The sequence below is a fragment of the Amphiura filiformis genome, chromosome 20, assembly GCF_039555335.1.
Source record: "Amphiura filiformis chromosome 20, Afil_fr2py, whole genome shotgun sequence".
Classification (NCBI taxonomy): Eukaryota; Metazoa; Echinodermata; class Ophiuroidea; order Amphilepidida; family Amphiuridae; genus Amphiura; species Amphiura filiformis.
In genome coordinates this window covers 40,687,552-40,710,853 of record NC_092647.1, presented here as the reverse complement: position 1 = coordinate 40,710,853, position 23,302 = coordinate 40,687,552, and the positions used below count along the sequence as shown (strand labels likewise).

Here is a 23,302-nt window from a genome sequence, read left to right as displayed (position 1 = left end):
GATTGAATCCCACTGAAATTGATTGAATCCCACTGAAATTGATTTAATCCCACTGAAATGATCTGGCCTGTTCTATTGTTATGGAAATAACTGCCATGGATCATTGCTCATTATAGCAGACAATAGCCACTGAAAAAGACACTGAAATAGCACTGACAATTTCATTCTAACAATTTCTTTTGTTTTGACGATTTTCAGTGTTACCCTGTCATTTTTAGTGTGATTTTTAGTGTAAAATGTTCACAGTGAAAATGAGGAGAATACATTTGGCCAATTTTGTTTCGGTTTATTAATAATGAAATATTGATTACAGTTTGAGAAACAAAATATTTGAATGGCTCATTTTAGATTACGGTATGGGTTTGGCAAAAATAATTGAATGGAGTAATATTGTATATTTAAACATTAAAATAAAACTTACTGGCTTGTACTTCACAGACGTACGAGAAATTACGGTCACAATCAGTGCTGCTCCACTTGCCAGTGTATGTAATCTCTGCACAATTCTGGCCTGTGATATAGGAAGGCTGCCTGCCGTTCCAGGGCCATGGCCAGCCTGCAGATCTGTTAATCACCAACTCTGAGCCGTCTACCCATCTCCATTGACCTCCTGGACCATCGTGGTAAAGACCTTAAAAAACAAAACAAAATGAGAACCTAATTTCTCTCTGTGAAACGGTATCAGGTATAAAGTGTGGGAATTTAAATATTCATTATTAAATCCATATTGTTCATCATTAATAGAGAGGATGATTTTACCGCATCACGGGTTCTTCGTTATGGAAGAGTTTATATACTAGAATAACTCTTATGTGATGGAAGATCACTTCTCCTCCTCCTCGTCGTCCTCCTCCTCTTCCTCCTCCTCCTTCTTCTCCTCCTCCTCCTCCTCCTAATCATCATCATCAGCAGCAGCAGCAGTAGCATCAACAACAACAACATCAACACTAACATCATCACTTACCTAACCATATTTCACTGACTTTTGGATACACACTGTGGATCAAAAATGCCGTTTCGTTAGGCGGGTCATCATCTGCAATGGCCAGTTCCCCACCAGGCGCCCGTTGACAGTCATGTCTTGCCACAGACCATGTGGCTCTCTGTGGGGTCACGTATTTGTAACAATGCCCTCTAAAATCGATGCGGTAACCACGAGGACACTGAGCTAGGAAGAAGATAACATTTTAGAGTTAATCGTTGCTTTTACATATTCATCAGCTGCATGCATATTCATCAGCTGCATGCATATTCATCAGCTGCATGCATATTCATCAGTTGCATGCATCTGTATCATTTTTTCATTTAAATTGGCTGCAAAGCAGGTGACTACAAAGTTTCTCCATGCATAGGGCCATGTAACTACGATTTGAACTTAAAGCCAAAGCGTTAATGGCATCTGGCAGTGAGAAGTTGTGAAAGTCCCACAACCAGTTTTGTACATAATGGCAAGTAGTATGTTCTTTGCCTTTCCATGTCTTCTTTTACAATGTAATGATACTGTATCATGTGTATAATAAATCACTTTTAATATTATTACATTAAGTCGTTCTATAGTATTAACAGTATAGCAGTTTTGTACAGAATTGACACACTTTGGCAGATTGTCCAAGTCAGAATTGTAGATAGTAGTCTCCACCGCTACCAGTTTGATTCTGCTCGGTCTCCTCGCAAACCGTCCGCCAATGATATTATTACGAACCCTTGCTAATGGGCGTGGACCTAACTTTTCATGTTAGCATGGTTAGAGCTAATACCATTCAGAAACGGCCTTATACGTTACAACGGCAGACGGGTTTAATATGTGGCGTGAGCGGAATCAAACCATCGGCGGAGGAGACTAATCTGTAAAGAGATTCCATTCCCTTCATTACTAGTTAAAACAAGAAATTCTTACATCTCAGTTTGCAAATATAATGTTTGGCTGTATTGCATTTGATATGATCCCAAAATGCACTTCTCTGATTCAAAGCAAGACATTTAGGTGTGGTAAAAGTGTAGTCATCGTCGTCCTCATCGTAGTCGTCATGATGGGATAGATGTAATTTGTCGTTTTCAGATGAGCGGGAACCATCAACCCAGACAAGAGTATTGATGTATGGGATAACTCGGATGCCTAGGTTGAAAATGCAGAAAACATATTATAAAATAATAATTGGCTGTTTATCTGTTTTTTCTATTTAATTACATAACTCAAAACATAATGAAAAGATAAAAGTGCACTCTTAAAATGAATTCAAAATGAACTGTCATCGTGAAAGTATTATTAAACAAATCGATCATTTTCAAAATTCAAAAAGTATAATTGAATACCTGAATACAAAACCCACACAAGTTCATACTTTGGCCAAATTGAGTTCAGCATGGGAAATTGTTGTTTATACATAAGCCTATCATATATGTATAAAAAAACCAATCCAACCTCTACGTGCTCCTATTGAGCATGGGAAATAATAAAAACTTGACTTGGGTGGTTTTTGCACACATATTATAGTGCCATCGCAAACAGGGCAAGATGGCTAACCTGCTAAATCCAGGTGATAGTAACAGTGATGACGAAAAAAGTGGTAAAAATCGCAGAAATTAAGCTGAATGGGCACAGAACCCAAGTCCGGCATACAAAATGACCCCCCCCCCCCACGAAGTCCCCGACGGAAATGCTAATCGTCATACCTAATACAGTTTAACCCACTCATTTGCATGTAAAACTATTACCAGGTAAATCTAACTGAAGGAATTAAAATGATACACAGTTTTTTAATTTTCTCAAAATCACTTTGCATGGACTAGGGTGGGTTTTGTATTCATGTATACAATTGCTTGTTTCAGGAATTAAAATACTAATAGTCCTTTTCAAATTCACCTTTTCGTTAAATCCCATAAGCCTTTGCGATTAGCCCTGAGATGTCGTTAATTGACGTCATGCCAACTGCCCATCGTTTAGCGAACATCGTTACTGTGCATTTTAAAGCCGTGAATGCGCAGCTAACGATATGCGAATAGGCGTGACGACATCATAGGTCTACCCGCAAAGGCTTATGGGATTTACCGAAAATATGAATTCAATAACAAGAGGTTTTCACAGTAAAGGTTTAGCATATACGTATAAATAGGTTTCAAAGTTGAATGATAAAACAACAGCATTAAGTGAACTTTATAGCTCCCCCGTTTGAGTGAAGAAGCATTATCTGATGAGACTTGAAGCCTGCATGTCGGATACATTCTGCATACAGGGTGTCCTTGAAAGAACTGTATCGTCGGGAATCAGCTATCACATACTTTTTTAAATTTTGAAAATTGACCACACCGTTCTTGAAATATAAGAATTTTACGAAACTCCTTCATTTTCAAACCTTTCCACGGATTCAAATATCAATCGATGATCTGTATTCGGAGTGCTGATCTCTGTGCATCATCAGTACATGAGGCGTCTATTGTCATTGATAGATATTTGACTCCGTGGAACGGATTGAAAATGATGTAGTCTCGTATAATTCTTGTATTTCAAAACGGAGTGGTCAATTTTCAAAATTCAAAAAGAAATATTATGTGATAGCTGATATATTCCTCAACCACACTGGTTATTCAGTTATGTTTAGTTTATGCGTTAAAGTACCCAAAAAGTTCAGTTTCCGACAGCGACACCCTGTAGCTTCAAACTCATTAGTCCAAGGGACATTGACCTCTGGCGTAGAACCAATCGAATTATATAATGTGGAATGCACTTTAAGACGTTTGGCTGATTCCCAATATTATTATATGTAGCTTAGCATCTATCTTTTGAAATAAGGCCTAAATGTGTTTAGAGATTAAAGTGTGTATTTATAAACTTCATTCTGTGACACAATTTGTATCTTACATGAAAACACTTGCGCTTATAACTTACAGTTTGTCAAACTATACCTTTTCTGAATCCTTAGGGTGAGAGGAGTACTTTTGTATAGTTTCTAACTTGAAATTTGACCCATGTCTAACTTTTTAATGTCATATTTGAGGACTTTTAAAACTTTTATTTTATGAAAGTACAAATAAAAGATTCGTAATTCCCAAGTTTACCAAGAATTACTTACAAACCATTTTCGGATCTCTGTGTCGAAGCTCTCTAAATTTACCATCCATGCATGGAGTCCTAACTTACGAAGTGTTTAAGACAGTTCTGCTGTAAGTTGAGGTATCTCAAATGGCAGCTATTGCATTGTTTGTAAAATCTCTTTACTGGCTCAATAGCTGCCATATACACTTACCAATCCATGTTGAGTTAACATAGTAGTCATTGGATAGAAGTCTCGATGCCAAGAAACGGTTTTCATCGTCAGATTCAATCACTACCAAATCTGACTTGTCTGTAGATTGGCAATCTCTTCTTGCTTCTAACCATGGTAAAGGATGTTCGGAATACTTATAACACTGATAACTATGACCTCTGATATAGCCTGGTGGACAAACTAGAAAAAAAGAATACCGTAAAAACTCGATAAATAGCACATGTGCCTACTATCTAGCGCTTTTAAAACATGCAAACATGAAGAGCCCCGTCCACAAAAAATGTAAAGGGTTTTGAGCAAATCATCGATATACATAGTTATATACGAACAAGTAAACCTGCAAATGTGTTTCTTAACCCCATTAGCTCAGTTGGTAAAGCGCCGGCCTTTGGTACAATTTCGATAGTAAGCACATTATGCTAACTATCGAGTTTTTACGGCAGTACAGTCCTTCATGAATGGAATGACTCTGGAAGAATCCATTGACAAACAAAATGTAAGTTGGACTTTCTGTGTTTGAAAGAAAGAACCAATCTAATACTAGAAAGGTTCTCTTGTTTTTATTCGTTTTATGGTCAATAGGAGTTTGTTTTAAATAAAACCATGTGATCCATGCTTGATAATTATTTTTCTAACATATTAAGGCATAAATGTTATGATTGCCGGAGACCCCCTTTAACAAACACATGTATTGCGTGAGAGTAGACTCCTATGGACTCATGCAGATGCCAATGTTTTCTTGTTTTAACATAATGAACCATTGTGAATGAACGCAATGACGCAAAAGCGTCACACGCTATAATTTGTTCCATATGTGTAAACAAATAAGGCTACATACACATTTTACACTTTTACATTTCGTAACATACTTTTCGACTTTCGATTTGGAGGGAACTTAGAACTTGTGGACCCTATAGTTATAAGGATAATAACATTTTTGTTCACAAATCGGTGTCTCAAGCCCGTTCTTAAGCGCCATTTTTCCCTTTTCTTGTATTTTGAAAGTTTAATTCATGTCATATTTGCTATCAGTTCATGTCTGAATCATCACGCCATAGGTTAGGATACAATGTCTGAATAATATCTGTTGACACGTAAAAACAGACATTCACATGTCATCAGCGGCATAGCAAATATATTAAGCACAAAATAAGCTACAGGCATTGTCTGAAGTATTTACAGTTGTTGGCAAACTACAATATAAACATGATAAAGAAGCTCCAAAAGACAAGCCTTTTCTCATTGTTTTTACCGTACAAATTATTGCGTATTCTTATCAGAGTAAACCCGAGATACTGTACTTAAAATAATGGGAAGGATTAGTTTCCCTCCTAAGTATACTGTTTAATAGGCCTGAAAGGTCAGCAATATCAAGTTTTTATCTTTGGAATAAAATACGAAAGAAAGAAAAAAAAAAGTTTTTATCTTTGGACAGCCATAGTGTCACTGTCTATGATTTATTAACAAATTACAAAATATAAATGATGGCTGATTTTATGATATACAATTTTTTTAACATCAGAAAAGACAGAACAAAACGAACACAGACAACAAAGAAACAGACAAAAGGACAAGTTTCACATGTTATTTTCATTAGAGGCAGCACCGCGTAGTTACGTCATTGACTCTGATGACCACTAGCCTTGGTCACTACATCGTAGCATCATCTAAACTAAATACTGTCAAGAGTAATTTTATTGGGTCAGTCGATGATAGCACTTGAGATATTCCAAGTGTAACCTCAAAATAGGCTAAGATCAAGTAGTTAAACATAGTAATAAATAATAAATAATCAGTTGACGATAGCTCACAGTCACATATCTATGGATTAGAATTTTCAAGTACTTTAACAGTATTCAGAATACAAGCAGTCAAATATAGAATTCGTCGCGGCCACGAGCAGTTAGCATCCTGGACAACCGATTCTTTTGTTATGCAAGGCTCACTCAGTCATTTAATGAGGCAAAACAAACGATCGAATTTGGTGTTGAAATGAGCTAAATTTTTAGTTACACCTTTTCGATGTAAAATTAATTTTCTCGGCCAAATGAAAAGCAATCATTTTCATTTTTTCAGTAAATGTCAGGAAAAATTATAGTGCTTGATACTGTATTTTTTTCAAATTCTAGTGTTAAACTTAGGCGTGAAATTTAGTCATTTAGTGTAAGATTTTCGATTTTGATAGGCTTAAACTCTGCCCGCGAGCCTTTTTTGGATCAACCTTTTAGCTTTTCAAAGTAAGATAGTTCGCTAATGAAGGATTTTTCCCAACTTTCTAACGCACATCACCGTGAGCGATATATCATAGTTTTGTCAGAATTTGCGTTTTCATTTCACCATTTTTACTGCCGGCTGACCATTTTTCAAAATCAACAAGTGAAATCTAAGGCTAATACTAGCATTGTGGATCGATATCCCTGGGTTTAATAGGAATACCGGCATGGCTACAGTGTTGCTAGAAACTTCAATATAGCAAAGAAATTCCCAGGCCTATAGCGCTCCTACTGATCATGTTTAACCAGAACACTCAATTGGGGATTTGGGCTACCAAATCGCTGGTCGGGCAATTTGCTTTCAATGGAAAATTGACCTGGATAAACAACAAAGGAAATATCGACTATTTCTGCTGGTTGCTCTCGAGATAAAAGTACTGAGTTAGACATGTTCGGAGCATGAAGGAAAAAAGGGTAAAACAAAAACGGAAATTCTGACAAAACTATAATATATAGACCCACACGATGTGCTTTACAGAGGTGGGAAATATCTTTCTTTAGCAAACTATATTAGTTTGAGACGCTAAAAATGAATTCCGTAAAAAGCTCGCGGGCGAACTGAAGGCCTATAAAATCAAAAATATCACACTAAAAGACACAATTTGATGCTTAATTTTAACACCAGGATTTGTAAAAAAAATGTATATCCAAGCACCAAGTTTTTAACTGACATTACTGAAGAAAAAAAATATTGCTTTATATTTGACCGAGAAAATTAATTTCATAGCAAAAAGGTGTATCTCTGAATTGTGCTGATTTTAACATGTATCGATCGACTTTTAGCGCGACTAAGCATTTCTAAAGAATCGGTTGTCCAGGTTGCTAACTGCGAGCTAGTAGCCAAGATGTTGTGGTGGCCACGAGAGTCAGTGGCGGAATTATGCAGTATGTCCTAATGTTACGATTACGAATGAGCGTCGCACACTACGCGTATGGAATTCTAACTTTTCCAATTGTTTTACTGATTTTGAGAGTCAGGTTACCTTGTAAACATCTGGTGTTTTCAACTAGTTCCCAGCCTCGGCAACATCTTAGTTGAACCCGTCGTCTGTAGTGAAAGAAAGGAATGAAAAGATCGAGCATTATTATAAAGGTAAAACTAAAGGAAGATCAGGAGTCATTACTATCTGGAGCCAGCACAGAACCAAAAAGGTTGTAGCATTGTGGTCAGCGAGTCACAACTGGCTCGCGATGGTAGCAGGTGCATCATATCCGCGATATATGAACGAAAATATGTGATGCGATCAAGCAAAATCAGTCGGAACTCGGAAATATTGATTTCGAGATGTAGCCAAATAAAGGAAATGTTTTTTTTTGTTTCCTCTTGTTTTGGAAGCTCTTTAATTCCTCATATCTTTGGAACTACAACTCTGGCGGAAATTCGTTGCCACACCAGCACGTTCTGGTGTTGAAAGCACGCAATCGAAGGTAAATATGTGATAGTTCCGTATTATTTTGTATAATAGTTGCAAATGCACATTCAGATTATACTTGCCCCTTCCCCGCCCCCCATTTTCCAATGTTGGGAGACTGTAATGTAGAAATGATGACGATTTTGTCCAAATCAACATTGCAATAGGGGAGCGGGGAAGGATGTTGGCCAATTAACGCTCAGGTGTGGCAACCTTTTTCGCCAAGGTTGTAGTTGTTCAATTTCAATGAGGTTTTCTGCATAATGCAGCTTTATGAATGCTTTTTACTATACTATAAGAAACTGAAAATCCAATCTTTCCGAGTTCCGACTGATTTTACTTGATCGCATCACATATACATTTTACATCAAACACACTGCCAGAAACAATGTACGGTATATGTACTTTAAAGTAATAAAAGTGAATAAATTGAATAGGATGGATTTTTACGATAAACGAGTTCGGCATGAAAGGAAATCTACTTTTGTTCGATTTCGTCTTAGAATACACTTTTAAAATAAACTATTGTATAATTCACCCGTAACGCAATACAGGGTTATGAAGAGTTTCTTAGTAATAATCGATACTGGCTGTTGGTCATTTTAAATTGTGTGTTTTCCTATATTTAAACTTACACCTGCTGAGGCACGTTACGTAATGTGCACTTTTTTATGTCTCGGGCAAGTTATAATCACATAGAGCAGTACGTATTTGGTAAAAGGTTGCCTATTACAAACTAATGAGTATCTACGACTGTCCTGTTGCATAATGTATTCTATTTCTGTTTTTAAGGTGACGCGGATACCCTACGGCCTCTTTACGTTTCTTAATATTTTAATTTTTTGGATTGATAAAACTAATACTTAATAGTGACCCAAATCGTGTGTCACACAATCGTAGAATTGTCGATATTTTATGTTTATTTCAATAACAAAATACTCATATGTCAAATGAATCACCTTAATACAACTCTGCAGGGGTGGTTTGTGCGGAGATGTATTTGTACTATCCACAGCCGCTCCTGCTTCTATGGGAGGCCCCCTGGGTGTGCGGTTTTGTGAAATTCCGGTGGGTCACGGTTTACTGCTCTTCATAACTTGGTGACTAAAATTGTGGTTGACAGTTTCACCTTAATTTTCAACACAACGGTTACAATCAACACTGATGACGTCATAATCTGTAATGACGTCATACCAGTGGTTATCCATGATAGAGACGGGGAGCTAGATCTTGGGGGAACTCCTAAGGGATTGACAGTAATACCCTGGGATACTTACACGTCATCGTATCATATACGGACACCCGGTACGCTTGAGTAAGACTTCATGTGTTTGACCCAATCTAGACCTGACCACTATGTTCTGTTGTCATGGCAATTCAACTGTTACAGTAAATAGATGCCAAGTAACCTCACGACCAAGATAATACCCTCGGAGATACACCCTAATAAGTGGTAACCAAGGGGCATTATATCTCTGCTCAGTTTTGCTCTGTCTAAATGTCGTCATTTCCCAACAGGGTAGTCTTCACTTATTTGACCTCAGGATGACCTCAGGATGACCTTAACACTACCTTGAAAAATTGTGGTTTTGAATGGTTAGAATTTCTCCTAATTTCATACAAATCCAGCAATATTGAGTTATTTGATCTGATGATCCCTGATAACCTTGACAAGTTTTGGTTGTTAATACTGATCATTTTCACCAAGTTTCATGGAAATAAAACAAGCTTTGCATATTTTTCTTCAGATGATCTATGATGACCTTGCAATTACCTTGTGTTATATTATGTGGATGATAACGTATTTCAAAACTTAAAAGAACCCCAGTGGATCATTTTAAGTTTTTACGCATAACAGGGTTTCAGTTTCCTTTTCGCCAAGTCCAACCGGAGAATATTAAGTTAGAGAAACGACACCGCTCGCAAAAACTGAGGACAGTGGAAGAGCGGGGCATTGTGTAAGAACCTACCATGCGCAGACAAAAAAAGGAGATCGTGAATACTAACGAGCTATATTATGTTCTGGGAGAGGTACAATGATTAAAAAAGGAAAAGGTATTCGTCAGGAAATTATTATTCCAAGAAGGGCGCACTAATGGTGTTATGGTGCCGAATATTAACGATTTCTACAGATGATGCCGGAAATCTTTACTCTCATAATGTTATATCATGGATTACCTTTGTCGGTGCATTATGGTTAATGACTTGCAAAAGTTGAAAATCTACAAGATTATCTTAGCTTACATTTTGAAGCCAGGTCTAGGGCAACGCCCGCGCGCCCGCGACAAAACACTTCTGTTGGCGTTTGTTTGGGTGGACCACCGTTTAATGTTGAAAAGTGTGCCTAGATCTAGATCCCCAGATAGATCTTTATCTGTCCATACAAGAAGAAAGGAATAAAAAATCCTGCTTGGCACAGAACGCATGTAAAATAGTTTGTCTTTGGAATTGATTCTGGATGAAACAAACAGAACAGGGAGAACCGGAAAAAAGCAGATGTATTTAGTTCACAAGGTAGGCATCTTGATCAACACAATGCACCTTATAATCAATTTCGTTACTTTCGGCGTACGAAAAGCACACAAACTCATTTTCCTGTTTCTTTTCCTAAGCAAGAATAATTACTTACAACATGCCCTGAATTATGATAACAATGCCAATATTACATCAGCTACACAAACCATTGTCGTTTGTACGAAACACTAAACTAAACCCAAGAGAAACATGCGAAAATGTATTGGCCAAATAATATCTTTCCATATTGCATAATGTCGACATGATAGCAATAACAAGAGGCAGCTAAGGGATAGGGACAACTAAACCAAAGTTAACATAAATACAACCGACGTTTGAAGTAGATAATACTGTCCTTCCTCAAGCTAAGGGCTATGGCAGTATAATAATATTGTATTCTTGCACCTGTCCCGGGACCTGTCCCTATGGTTTTGAATGATCATCCTACAGGTTTAGTACACTTCTATAGTTGGTATACTGTATTAGTTTCTATCTGTCTTTGTCCTTGTCTTGTTCCCCACATCAAGTTGATATTCGCCGTAGAAGTAGTGATGTAACAGGATTAATTACCATAGCTATAGGTGAAAACAATTTTAGATTGGCCTGCACTATAAGTAGACTCATCACCTGTCATGTCTGTGTATGTGTGCAATCATAGATTGAATACAAAACCGCACTTTTCGAAGACAGGTGTTTACAAATGAAACGCACATTGACTCAGCATAATGTGAAATTTTCATAGAATTACGATCCAGGTCTTAATGTCTATTCTTTGATAATAAATGGTGCAATGCAGAGTTATAACGTACGTCTAATGCAGGGCAATGCATTCAAAAATTCTGTTACATCACCACTTCAACATTACGAACGGTTCCTAAGTAGGAATACCAACTTGATGTCGGGAACAAGACAGTGACAAAGAAAGGTAACAACCAATACAGTATGTAAATCACAGAAGTACTAGTATACTAAAACCGTAATAGTAACAATTCAAACTCAAAGGAATTGGGACAACTAGACCAAAGTTAACACAAATACAACCGACGTTTGGAGCAGATAATTATGTATACTGTCCTTCCTCAAGCTAAGGGCTAGGGCAGTATGATAATATTGTATTCTTGCACCTGTCCGTATGGTTTTGAATGATTATTACTGCAGGTTTAGTACACTTCTATAGTTTGTATACTGTGTTAGTTTTTCTTTGCCCTTGTCTTGTTCCCCACACCAAGTTGATATTCGTCGTAGAAGTAGTGATGTAAGAGGATTAATTACCATAGCTATAGGTGAAAACAATTTTAGATTGGCCTGCACTATAAGTAGACTCATCACCTGTCATCTCTGTGTATGTGTGCAATCATAGATTGAATATTAAACCGCTCTTTTCGAAGACAGGTGTAAATGAAACGCACATTGACTCAGCATAATGTGAAATTTCCATAGAATTACGATCCAGGTCTTAAAGTCTATTCTTTGATAATCGATGGTGTGATGCAGAGATACCGCGTACGTCTAGTTCAAGACAATACATTCAAAAATACTGTTACGTCACTACTTCGAAAGCGAATACCTGCCTTAAATCTTTCTCTATTTTATATTCTATGTACCCTCTTGTACAGGCTGTATCAAAATGATTGGTACCCATCACTTTTGATGGTTATTGAAAAGCCTGCTTCTTCCAAACACAACATATGGTTTTCTTGATATGACAATAATTTATAGTTATATGACTGTTTAAGACATTAAAGGAGGATTTCGTGATCCTAGCATCCTCTTTTTATGACATTTTTCAGTAGATATCCACGAAAAAGCTTATTTACAAAATTTCAGTTGATTCCGATTTTGTGTTTGCGCATTATGCATGATTATGTGTATTACACTGCTCCATAGACAATGTGTTGTAATTTCGTTCTGGTGCACCAGAACGAAATTCAAATTTGCCGATATTTTTGCTAAACGAATTAATCTGCAAGAAATATTTGGTACATAAACATTATGTAGCCAGAGGTATCCAGTGGTGTAAAAATCTCAACTTTTTTTGGGAAAAGTGGGGGGGATGAGGCTGTGGATCACGAAATGCCCCTTTAATCAACAAATTATGTGAATCCTATGTTACATGTTGATGTGGCAGTTATGTCCATATCACTGGAAACTGATCATGCTGATGGGTACCAATCATTGTGATACCGCTATAGAATTCGTCGCGGATTGGCCTGCACTATAAGTAGACTCATCACCTGTCATGTCTGTGTATGTGTGCAATCATAGATTGAATACAAAACCGCACTTTTCGAAGACAGGTGTTTACAAATGAAACGCACATTGACTCAGCATAATGTGAAATTTTCATAGAATTACGATCCAGGTCTTAATGTCTATTCTTTGATAATAAATGGTGCAATGCAGAGTTACAACGTACGTCTAATGCAGGGCAATGCATTCAAAAATTCTGTTACATCACCACTTCAACATTACGAACGGTTCCTAAGTAGGAATACCAACTTGATGTCGGGAACAAGACAGTGACAAAGAAAGGTAACAACCAATACAGTATGTAAATCACAGAAGTACTAGTATACTAAAACCGTAATAGTAACAATTCAAACTCAAAGGAATTGGGACAACTAGACCAAAGTTAACACAAATACAACCGACGTTTGGAGCAGATAATTATGTATACTGTCCTTCCTCAAGCTAAGGGCTAGGGCAGTATGATAATATTGTATTCTTGCACCTGTCCGTATGGTTTTGAATGATTATTACTGCAGGTTTAGTACACTTCTATAGTTTGTATACTGTGTTAGTTTTTCTTTGCCCTTGTCTTGTTCCCCACACCAAGTTGATATTCGTCGTAGAAGTAGTGATGTAAGAGGATTAATTACCATAGCTATAGGTGAAAACAATTTTAGATTGGCCTGCACTATAAGTAGACTCATCACCTGTCATCTCTGTGTATGTGTGCAATCATAGATTGAATATTAAACCGCTCTTTTCGAAGACAGGTGTAAATGAAACGCACATTGACTCAGCATAATGTGAAATTTCCATAGAATTACGATCCAGGTCTTAAAGTCTATTCTTTGATAATCGATGGTGTGATGCAGAGATACCGCGTACGTCTAGTTCAAGACAATACATTCAAAAATACTGTTACGTCACTACTTCGAAAGCGAATACCTGCCTTAAATCTTTCTCTATTTTATATTCTATGTACTCTCTTGTACAGGCTGTATCAAAATGATTGGTACCCATCACTTTTAATGGTTATTGAAAAGCCTGCTTCTTCCAAACACAACATACGGTTTTCTTGAAATGACCATAATATATAGTTATAAGACTGTTTGTGACATTAATCAACAGATTATGTGGATCCTATGTTACATGTTGATGTGACATTCATGTCCATATCACAGGAAACTGATGGGTACCAATCATTGTGATACCGCTTGGTATTCTTGGTGCGTTTTGAACCTCGTATCAGGGAAGTGCCACTAGGCCCTGCTCGTCCGTTGGTTACACTACCGTATAGGGAAGTGCCACTTTCTTGGTATTACCTTTACCATTAGCAAAACAATTGTGGGTATTTTAAAGGGGCATTTCGTGATCCACAGCCTCATCCCCCACTTTTCCCCAAAAAGTTGAGATTTTTACACCACTGGATACCTCTGGCTACATAATGTTTATGTACCAAATATTTCTTGCAGATTAATTCGTTTAGCAAAAATATCGTTAAATTTGAATTTCGTTCTGGTGCACCAGAACGAAATTACAACACATTGTCTATGGAGCAGTGTAATACACATAATCATGCATAACTCGCAAACGCAAAATCGGAATCAACTGAAATTTTGGAAATAAGCTTTTTTCGTGGATATCTACTGAAAATGTCATAAAAAGAGGATGCTAGAATCACGAAATCCTCCTTTAAGCTTGATAAAAGACACCCTTTTCACAAACATGCATGATATGCAACTAGAAACTTCATATGCCTCCCCCGGTAATAAAAGTCACCGACAGATATAATTATATAAATACATCCCATGAATCACACTTTTTTGTCTGGTAGAAACGTGGAATTAATACGAATCATTGCCTGGTGTACGTGTATACTGTCATGCGATCTCCGGCATTCACTGGAAATATACAAGACCACTTCTGATGTAAAATTGGATCAGTTGAGCCCATATTTATTGGTCAAGCTATGAGTTTTAAATGTCCAATATTTTAAAACTCATAGCTTGACTAATAAATATGGGGCGTAAAGCACCTAATTTTATCATTATTATGTTTTGGATCCAATATTTTCACACACTTGGATTCATCAAAACATAATTATGATATAAAATTGGATCGGTTGAGCCCATATTTATTGGTCGAGCTATGAGTTTTAAAATATTGGACGAGACGTTGTCGAGTCCAATATTTTACAACTCATAGCGAGACCAATAAATATTGGGCGTAAAGCATCCAATTTTATCATTATTATGTTTTGGATCCAATATTATCACAACTTGGATCCATCAAAACATAATAATGCACTAACCTGGATTGGATGGTCATTACATACGGAAATAATCTTTGGTACAGGCTAAAAGAAACTTGCTCTAGGCAAATGTATTATGATGTTGTGTAAGGAACTTTAAACCAGAACAACACAAAGTAAAAAACACCGGTCAAGATACAAATACCAAGAAAAAAAGCAAACAATATTAGACTTTGTTCCATTTCCTGCCTGCATTATGGAAACTTAGCCACCTCTCAAGAAACTTTTTCAAGGTCAAAACACAATATACCAAAAAATACATAGAACTACACTACAGAAGAATCACAAACTTCATTTAGAGTTTCATCAATATTCTAGAGTTTCATCAATATTCTGGCGTCTGTCTGTTCCATAGAAAAGGAGCTGCTGAACAAAATGATTTTCTCTCCCGAATCACAAACCAATTCCAATCCCCAACTTATGTTTTTGCATTGCAGTATCATTCAGGCTATCATAATACTTCTCAATTCACTTATAAGTCCCCTTAAACATCAATATTAGTGTCTATCATGTCCTATGACACATTATTAGTGTTCCCGGTTAGTGTCGTGTGTTATGTTAATCTTGATACTTCCTGTTGAATGTTCTGAGTTATTACCTCAAAGTACCTATGGGGCACGAAACATAATTATTTGACACAATGGACAATGAATGTTCATAGCGATGACTCTTTTCACCGTGGATTTTATTATTTATATATATGACATTATTTTCGGTAACCATGGCTACCAGTAAGTATTCATTACATGGTCATCTTCTTAGAATTTTTTTTGGGGTGTGGAAAACAAAATTGGGTCAGTAAAAGCGGGCAGGTCAAATAAGGTTCACCCATTTTCCGTTGGAAACTTTAATTTGTGGGTAAATAGAACCAAACAGAACTAAATAATTGATGAGGTTGAGGACGAAAATAACTGCCGCATACTTTTGACAGTTTTTGATGATGAATTTTGACAAAAGACACGCAAATTATTTACCTCAAATCATTTTATGTATATTGCTCATTCTTCTGTTAAGGAAATAATAAACAGTTCGTTTTCCTGTTAATATCGTTGTTAATTATTGTAATCTTGTAGACTTGAAAATATTGACCTACTACTTCGAATCATACCCAGAGCGACACATAAATCTCGAGTTGAAGAGAGTGATGTGGAATCCAATCCAACTTATTTTTAGTTTTGCTCTTACAAAATATGTTGGGCAATATAATAATTTGCATCTGCATGGTATCCAGAAAAATGGTTATGGATGAACATGATGAATGTTGTAACACGTAAGTGATGCTTGGACGAAACTAGCAGTAAAGGATAGTCTATGTCTTGCAAGGGTTGCTGGACTTGGGAATCTCAATAATAAGGTCACCAGATAACTCCATAAATGACATAGTGGCTTCACATTTTTCTAGAATCTGTGGTGGCATTTGAACATGGGATGAACACACAAGACTACTTTTGGTATGATTCAAGGTCATCCAGTGCCTTTTGGGATAGCTACATCTGGACATTTTGTGGATTAAAGTTTGTGTCTACATTCAAACATATTTTCATTTATTTAATTATTCCGCCATTGTATATATAAGCTCTGGAATACACGCATGATGTCATGACACCTTTCATACCATTATAGCATTATCTTGCTTATTTCATGCAATCAACATTAGGGACCGATCGTTATTTACGGCAAGGGGGATTGGGCGTTTAGGAAACAATATTCGCGTTCCCCCTTGTTTTCCCAATTTTCTCCATTTAAAATGTAACAATCCCCCCCCCCCCTGGTTCAACTAAAAATTTCAGGTTCCCTCCTGAAGACCCCCCCCCAAAATGTCGTGTTCCCCCTAAATTTTCCCATCCCCCTGCCAAAAATAACGATCGCTCCCTTACCATCTAGTACGTAATGAGAAATCGACAGGATATTGGATGAAATGTCAACTATATACAGATTCTTATTTTTCAGCAATGTTACACTACTTTCGGCCAGTATGTGTATAAAAAAGCGGTTGTAACAACTCTGAGTAAGAAGCTGTAAGACGATGGTTAAATGTCGACCTTGTCCTTGAAATGTCTCGTTACCCCCTTACCACTGACTCAACTAGGCCCCTTAGGATTTGGCATAGAAACATAATACCCTACATAAAGCAAGCTGAACTCTCTCCTTCACATGATCTAGTTCTTTCACCTCTGTGGCTAACCACTCATGAAATGAATTGTATTTTGCAACTGCACCATGTATGTTTTTAGTAGCGAAATAGGTCTTTGTTACGCTTTTTGCAACTGGTGTCTTCATGAAAACCTATTTACACTGTACGCAAGAAGATCCATGTCTGTTTAGCCGCGTTTAGGCAATAGAATTGACATCCTTCAAAATAAAATGACGTCAACATGACAAACGGGTACAATCTTTGTAATGAAACAAATACAGGCTGTATCAAAACGATTGGTACCCATCAGTTGCCAGTGATTATGGACAAGAGTGCTACATCAAAAAGCAGCATTAGATCCATCTCATTTTTAGATGAACCTTATTCAGAGTCCTAAAACGGTCATTTGTGGTCATATCAAGAGCATCGAATGTTACATTTTGAAGAGGCAGGCCTTTCAATCAATATCAAAACTGACGTGTACCAAACATTTTGATACAGCTTGTAAAAAGAACTGAAGAAAGGGGCAGTACTAAGACTTTTATTACCGGGGTAGCGAAGAAGAAGACGAAGAAGCTAAATAAAAAGGCGGGGAAGAAACATATCCAATTATCGTCCACATGTTTCATCAAACTAGTCTAACAATAATATGCAGACGTTTCGACAATTACCCGTTGTCTTTATCGATGCTACATTGTTGCAGTGATTTGAGTGAAACTGTTGTTGACAGATGCAAGCAACAATGATACCAGATGTTTTTTAATATGCTGCACAGTTGCCCCTCATCTCTGTACATGGTGCAACAGGTGGTTGGTGACATATCCCGAAATGGTTAAGGCGTCCGAGTTAATCAATCTTTTATATCTACCACTCTCTTATCGGTCTTTGCCTCATCGCCTAATTACATAATATTTGCCCACATGGTCAACTGTAGGAGGATTGTGGATTGATTGCTTCGTTTAACAAAGCAAGCTGATCTCATTCCTTCCCATGATCCCGTTCTTTCACATCTGTGGTTAATCACTCATAAAATGAATTGTTTTAGCAATGGAATTGACATCCTACAAAATAAAATTTACGAGACAAACGGGTACAATCATTATAAAGAAACATATGCAAAGAAAGAACCGAGCCAATATTGAGACTTTTATTGCCGGGGAGAAGACGAAGACGAAGACGAAGAAGCGGAAGAAGAAGGAGGAGTAGAAAGAAACATATCCAATTATCGTTCACATGTTTCATCAAACTAGTCCGATAATAATGTGCAGACGTTTCGACAATTACCCGTTGTCTTTATAAATGCTACGTTGTTGCAGTGATGCAAGCAACAATGATACCAGATGTTTTTTTGATTTGTTGCGCAGACGCCCATCATCTCCATCCGCAACAGGTGGTTGGTGACATATATCCCGAAATGGTGAAGCCGTCTGAGTTATCAATTTTTTACATCTACCACTCTCTTATCGGTCTTTGCATCATCGCCTAATTACATAATATTTGCCCACATGGTCAACTGTAGGAGGATTGTGGATTGATTGCTTCGTTTAACAAAGCAAGCTGATCTCATTCCTTCCCATGATCCCGCGATCCCGTTCTTTCACATCTGTGGTTAACCACTCATAAAATGAATTGTTTTAGCAATGGAATTGACATCCTACAAAATAAATGACGTTTACAAGACAAACGGGTACAATCATTTTAAAGAAACATATGCAAAGAAAGAACCGAGCCAGTATTGAGACTTTTATTGCCGGGGAGAAGACGAAGACGAAGACGAAGAAGCGGAAGACGAAGGAGGAGTAGAAAGAAACATATCCAATTATCGTCCACATGTTTCATTAAACTAGTCCAACAATAACGTGGAGACGTTTCGACAATTACCCATTGTCTTTATTGATGCTATATTGTTGCAGTGGTGATTTGAGTAAAACTGTTAAAACAATGATACCAGATGTTTTTTAATGTATTGCGCAGATGCCCAACATCTCCAGCCGCAACAGGTGGTTGGTGACATATATCCCAAAATGGTTAATAAGGCGTCCGAGTTAATCATTCTTTTACATCTACCACTCTTTTATCAGTCTTTGCCTCATCCCTAAATTACATAATATTTACCCACAACATGGTCAATTGTAGGAGGATGGTGCCGGTGGATTGGTTGCTTGGTTTATTAGCCTTTGATACGTACATTTAGTAGGTTGAGTCATTAGAACTAATATCAGATATTGAGTCATTACAATTAATATCAGCGGTTAAAAGTGTATCCCATGCAATGAGATGTATCATCTAGATTAGGGGCAAATCATGGCGCCATTAGAAAGTGTTCTTACGATATAAGATAATATTAAAGGATATACATTAAGATCTGCTGTTGACATGCTTGAACTTTGAAATGAATTTCAAATATAATACTTATTAAAGTGTAAGTATAATATGCATGCATTTTTTTCATCAAGTGACCAAACTTTACAAATGACGCCATTATACATGTTACGTCATTGATGTCATGATGACGTAGGTTTCCCAGATATTAAATGAGACACATTTGTGGGAGTTTTAAAGGAAGTAATAGTGGCCAATTGGTCATATTTTGGCATGGCCAACAAAACCGACGTGGAAAAAATGAATACACACCCCAGTTTGTTAAGATACTTCCCCAAAACTGTCATATATATGTACTCTTAAATGATGACGTCGTGTGAAGAGTAAATTTTGATCCTCAATTTTCAAACGAACGTTATATATTGATGCAATTAATTTCAATACACGTAGTACGAACATTCATAACAGGATCCATGGATCTCTCCGAAGAGGCAAGTTGTAAAGAGAAAGCGTCGTCAAAGCGTCGGCCCGGCCCGTTACAAGTTTCTTGCCCGTCAACTTCTGCAATTTCTACCATGCCAAAAAATTCTAAAAATCTAAAATCTAAAAACCTACAAATACAAAATTAAGTGATTCCTTAATGACCAATACGTAAGCTTGGAAATGGTCCCGGAAATAGTGCATGCATTGATGTCAGAAGGTTCTGCCGGTATAATGTACCCCTCAAAGCAACGACAATAGCTGGGACAAGGGCCGGCAGGAACTACCATCGGTATACGCTCGTACCACGTGATAGGATATGTGACAACATCTTCAATACAAAGAAGTCATGTCACGTCGCGAGCGGGATCACGAACTCTTCTGACCTCAGGTTCAATTTCTTTGATTGAGACCATCGGTCAATAATTTTCTTGGCCATTAAAACATTGAACACATTGTCAGGACGCATGTCATTGCACCATACAATGAGACTTCGTTGATATCCTGTAAAAACCCCGTACAGTTTGACAAAACTGTACATGTGTTTGGTTGTGCACAGTTGGCATCTGAATGAGTGTGCAGAGACAGAGGATCACTTTACTACATGCCCGTAGCTTCACCTCGTCTTGTACAACTCGTCATCATATAGCAGCAGCTGATAAAGCAACCCACCCGGCATTTGTACGCTCGGTATCAGTTAAACATCATGTCCCAGATATCTGAGTCAAGACAAGTGCTTCCTGTTTTTCTCAGCAAACTGTCTAGCTGTGAATAAAAAGACATTTGATGAAACCTTATGGCGAGTTTAGCTCAAATTATACTCGAGTCGTCAGCAAGAAGCGAATAAAATCCCCAAATCTGACCTATGGAATGACGTTGTTGCCTTGGAAAGAGTGACCTATTCATTGGCGACACAAGTCATTGCTCGTCACTAGCGAATGGCGTATGAACTCATCTTTAGACAAACCCTTGAGAAAACAATACCCGGGTAAAGATGGCTTTAAAGAGCTATACCTACAAACCTACAAAATAAAGTACGAGCTAAGCTTCAGTTTTATATGTACGTATTGCGATGTAGCTTAAGTGTTTTCCAATATTTGTATGCATGGTTCAGTCATCTGTTTGTTCCACTTTTACAGACACTTGTCTGTATTCAAGGCCTTCACCATATCTGGAGGAGAAATCCGGAGTGGAACATTACGAAGCACATTCAACAGGATAATAAATATTCTTGCATTTCTTTGCGTTTCTTTACATTTTGTTGCACTGTATTCTTTCTTGCTTTGTATAAAAACAACATTACTGAACTTTTATCGTAATTTCTTCGTTGTTTTGATATGAAACCTCCAAAATATGTTGAAAGATAACCTAAACTATACTTAATTTCTCTTGTTCTTCTTAAAGTCCCGAGCACCTTTTTCATATCTGACCACATTTTAGGTTTAAAAGGTGATTACTCATTCCACATTCCAAGGCCATGCTGAGGACATCACTTATGTCTGACTGTCAACATTTGACTACTAATTACCTACGCTTATCTCAAGGTCACTTTATGATGACTGCAACACAAATCTCAAGGTCATCAACTTATTCCACATCTTAGGCAATTGACAATATCCTGCTTCTTGCTATAAGGGAAAAATGTTAATTTGGCTACTTTGATTGAGAGCTAAAGAACAAGAGGTCTCTGAGCTATCATAAAAGAACAGTGTTTAGAGAAACATTGCTCTCGATGCTATTTTCCTTAATTTATCATCTTTTGCCATATTTTCGGTTTAAAAGGTGTTGTTCATTCCACATCCCAAGGCCATGCTGAGGACATGCACTAGTACCCCAGGCATAACACCTCTGAATGACTGTCAACATTCGACTACCAATTACCCACGCTTATCTCAAGTTCACTTTATGATAACTGGATCACAAATCTCAAGGTCATCAACTCATTCCACATCTTAGGCCATTTGTAACATCCTGCTCTTGCTATAAGGGGAAAATGTTATATGATTGAGAACTAAAGAAGAGGTCTCTTAGCTATCAAAAGAACATAGTGTTTAGAGAAACACTGCTCCCGATGCTATTTGCCTTAATTGTTTTATCATCTTTTACCATATTTTTGGTTCAAAAGGTGTTATTCATTCCACATCCAAAGGCCATGCTGAGGACATGCTCTATCCCTGGCATAACACCTATGACTGACTGTCAACATTTGACTACCAATTACCCACGCTTTTCTCAAGGTCACTTTATGATAACTACAACACAAACCTCAAGGTCATCAACTCATTCCACATCTTATGCAATGGTAATATCCTGTTCCTTCCTTTAAGGAAAAATGTTGGCTACTTTGAGAGCTAAAGAACAAGGTGTTTCTTAGCTGTCAAAAGAACATAGTGTTTAGTTCACAAGTATGCCTGGAAAAATATTGCTCCTGATACTGTTTTCCTTGTTTGATCATCTTTTGCCATATTTTCATATATTATTATTATTATATTATTATACTTGCCAGGGCTACGGGGAGAGGCCTGAGGCCATATAATGCCCACAGCTTAACATTTTACCACCAATTGAATGTCGCAAGGTCACGTCATTCTTGCAGACATGTATTTGTGTGTTTTGGCCATTACCATGATTACCCTGAGCACTCAATCATGAGTACCAGACTTGAGCCTGGTATATCAAGGAGAGCCTGTGTAGCGCAGTTGATATAGAGCATCGAATTCGTTTTCTGAGGGTTTGGGGTTCAAGTCCCCGCACTGGCAAGTACATCCGGATTTTTTTTATCCGTGCTTATCTGCATATGCATGTCATGCTTATACATTGTAATTTAAAGTTTAGAGCCACGAATTTGCTTACTATAGTACAGCTCCTAAGCTAAAGCAATAAAAGCATTGCGCACTTTTTAGTAGAAGCATGAGAATTTCCACACACTAGTGAAGTACAATATTGATTTTAAGACTTGGAGCCATTTTGGATTTGACCCCTGGTGATCAGATCACGAAAGGTACATGGGTAAAAAATTATGCTACGATCTTGTTGCCAGATATACAAATATTCCGCCTGATCACAAGGATTCAAAAAATGTATCGTTTGTGCTAACTTTCTCGGAACAAACAGTTTGATTACCTGCTAATTTCTTGTGTCAGTTTATAGATGTTTTGTAACTTTTATAACAAACCATATATATCCTAAAATAGCGTATAATCAAGTGCCAAGATACGTGATAGAAAAGCCACGGAAACCAAGTGGAAACCGCAGTATGGGATGGCGGTTAATTTTAGATTCACTCCTATCTTGGATGATGTCCAATTACAACTTTTTTCTAGCGCCTAAAAACTTTTTTCTTAAAAGCTACATATATGGCC

At 37.3% G+C, this 23,302-nt stretch overlaps 1 protein-coding gene across 1 annotated transcript in view; it reads right to left on the bottom strand.

Annotated features, from left to right (window-relative positions):
• LOC140143047 (uncharacterized) overlaps positions 1 to 23,302 on the bottom strand; it is a 52,886-nt gene that overhangs the window by 10,678 nt on the left and 18,906 nt on the right. Inside the window, exons 2-6 of the mRNA XM_072165092.1 lie at positions 7,522 to 7,586; positions 4,245 to 4,445; positions 1,898 to 2,116; positions 965 to 1,168; positions 422 to 631 (exon numbers count right to left, since the gene is read on the bottom strand). Coding sequence (XP_072021193.1) covers positions 422 to 631; positions 965 to 1,168; positions 1,898 to 2,116; positions 4,245 to 4,445; positions 7,522 to 7,586 — 899 coding nt within the window. The remainder of the gene's footprint in view (positions 1 to 421; positions 632 to 964; positions 1,169 to 1,897; positions 2,117 to 4,244; positions 4,446 to 7,521; positions 7,587 to 23,302) is intronic.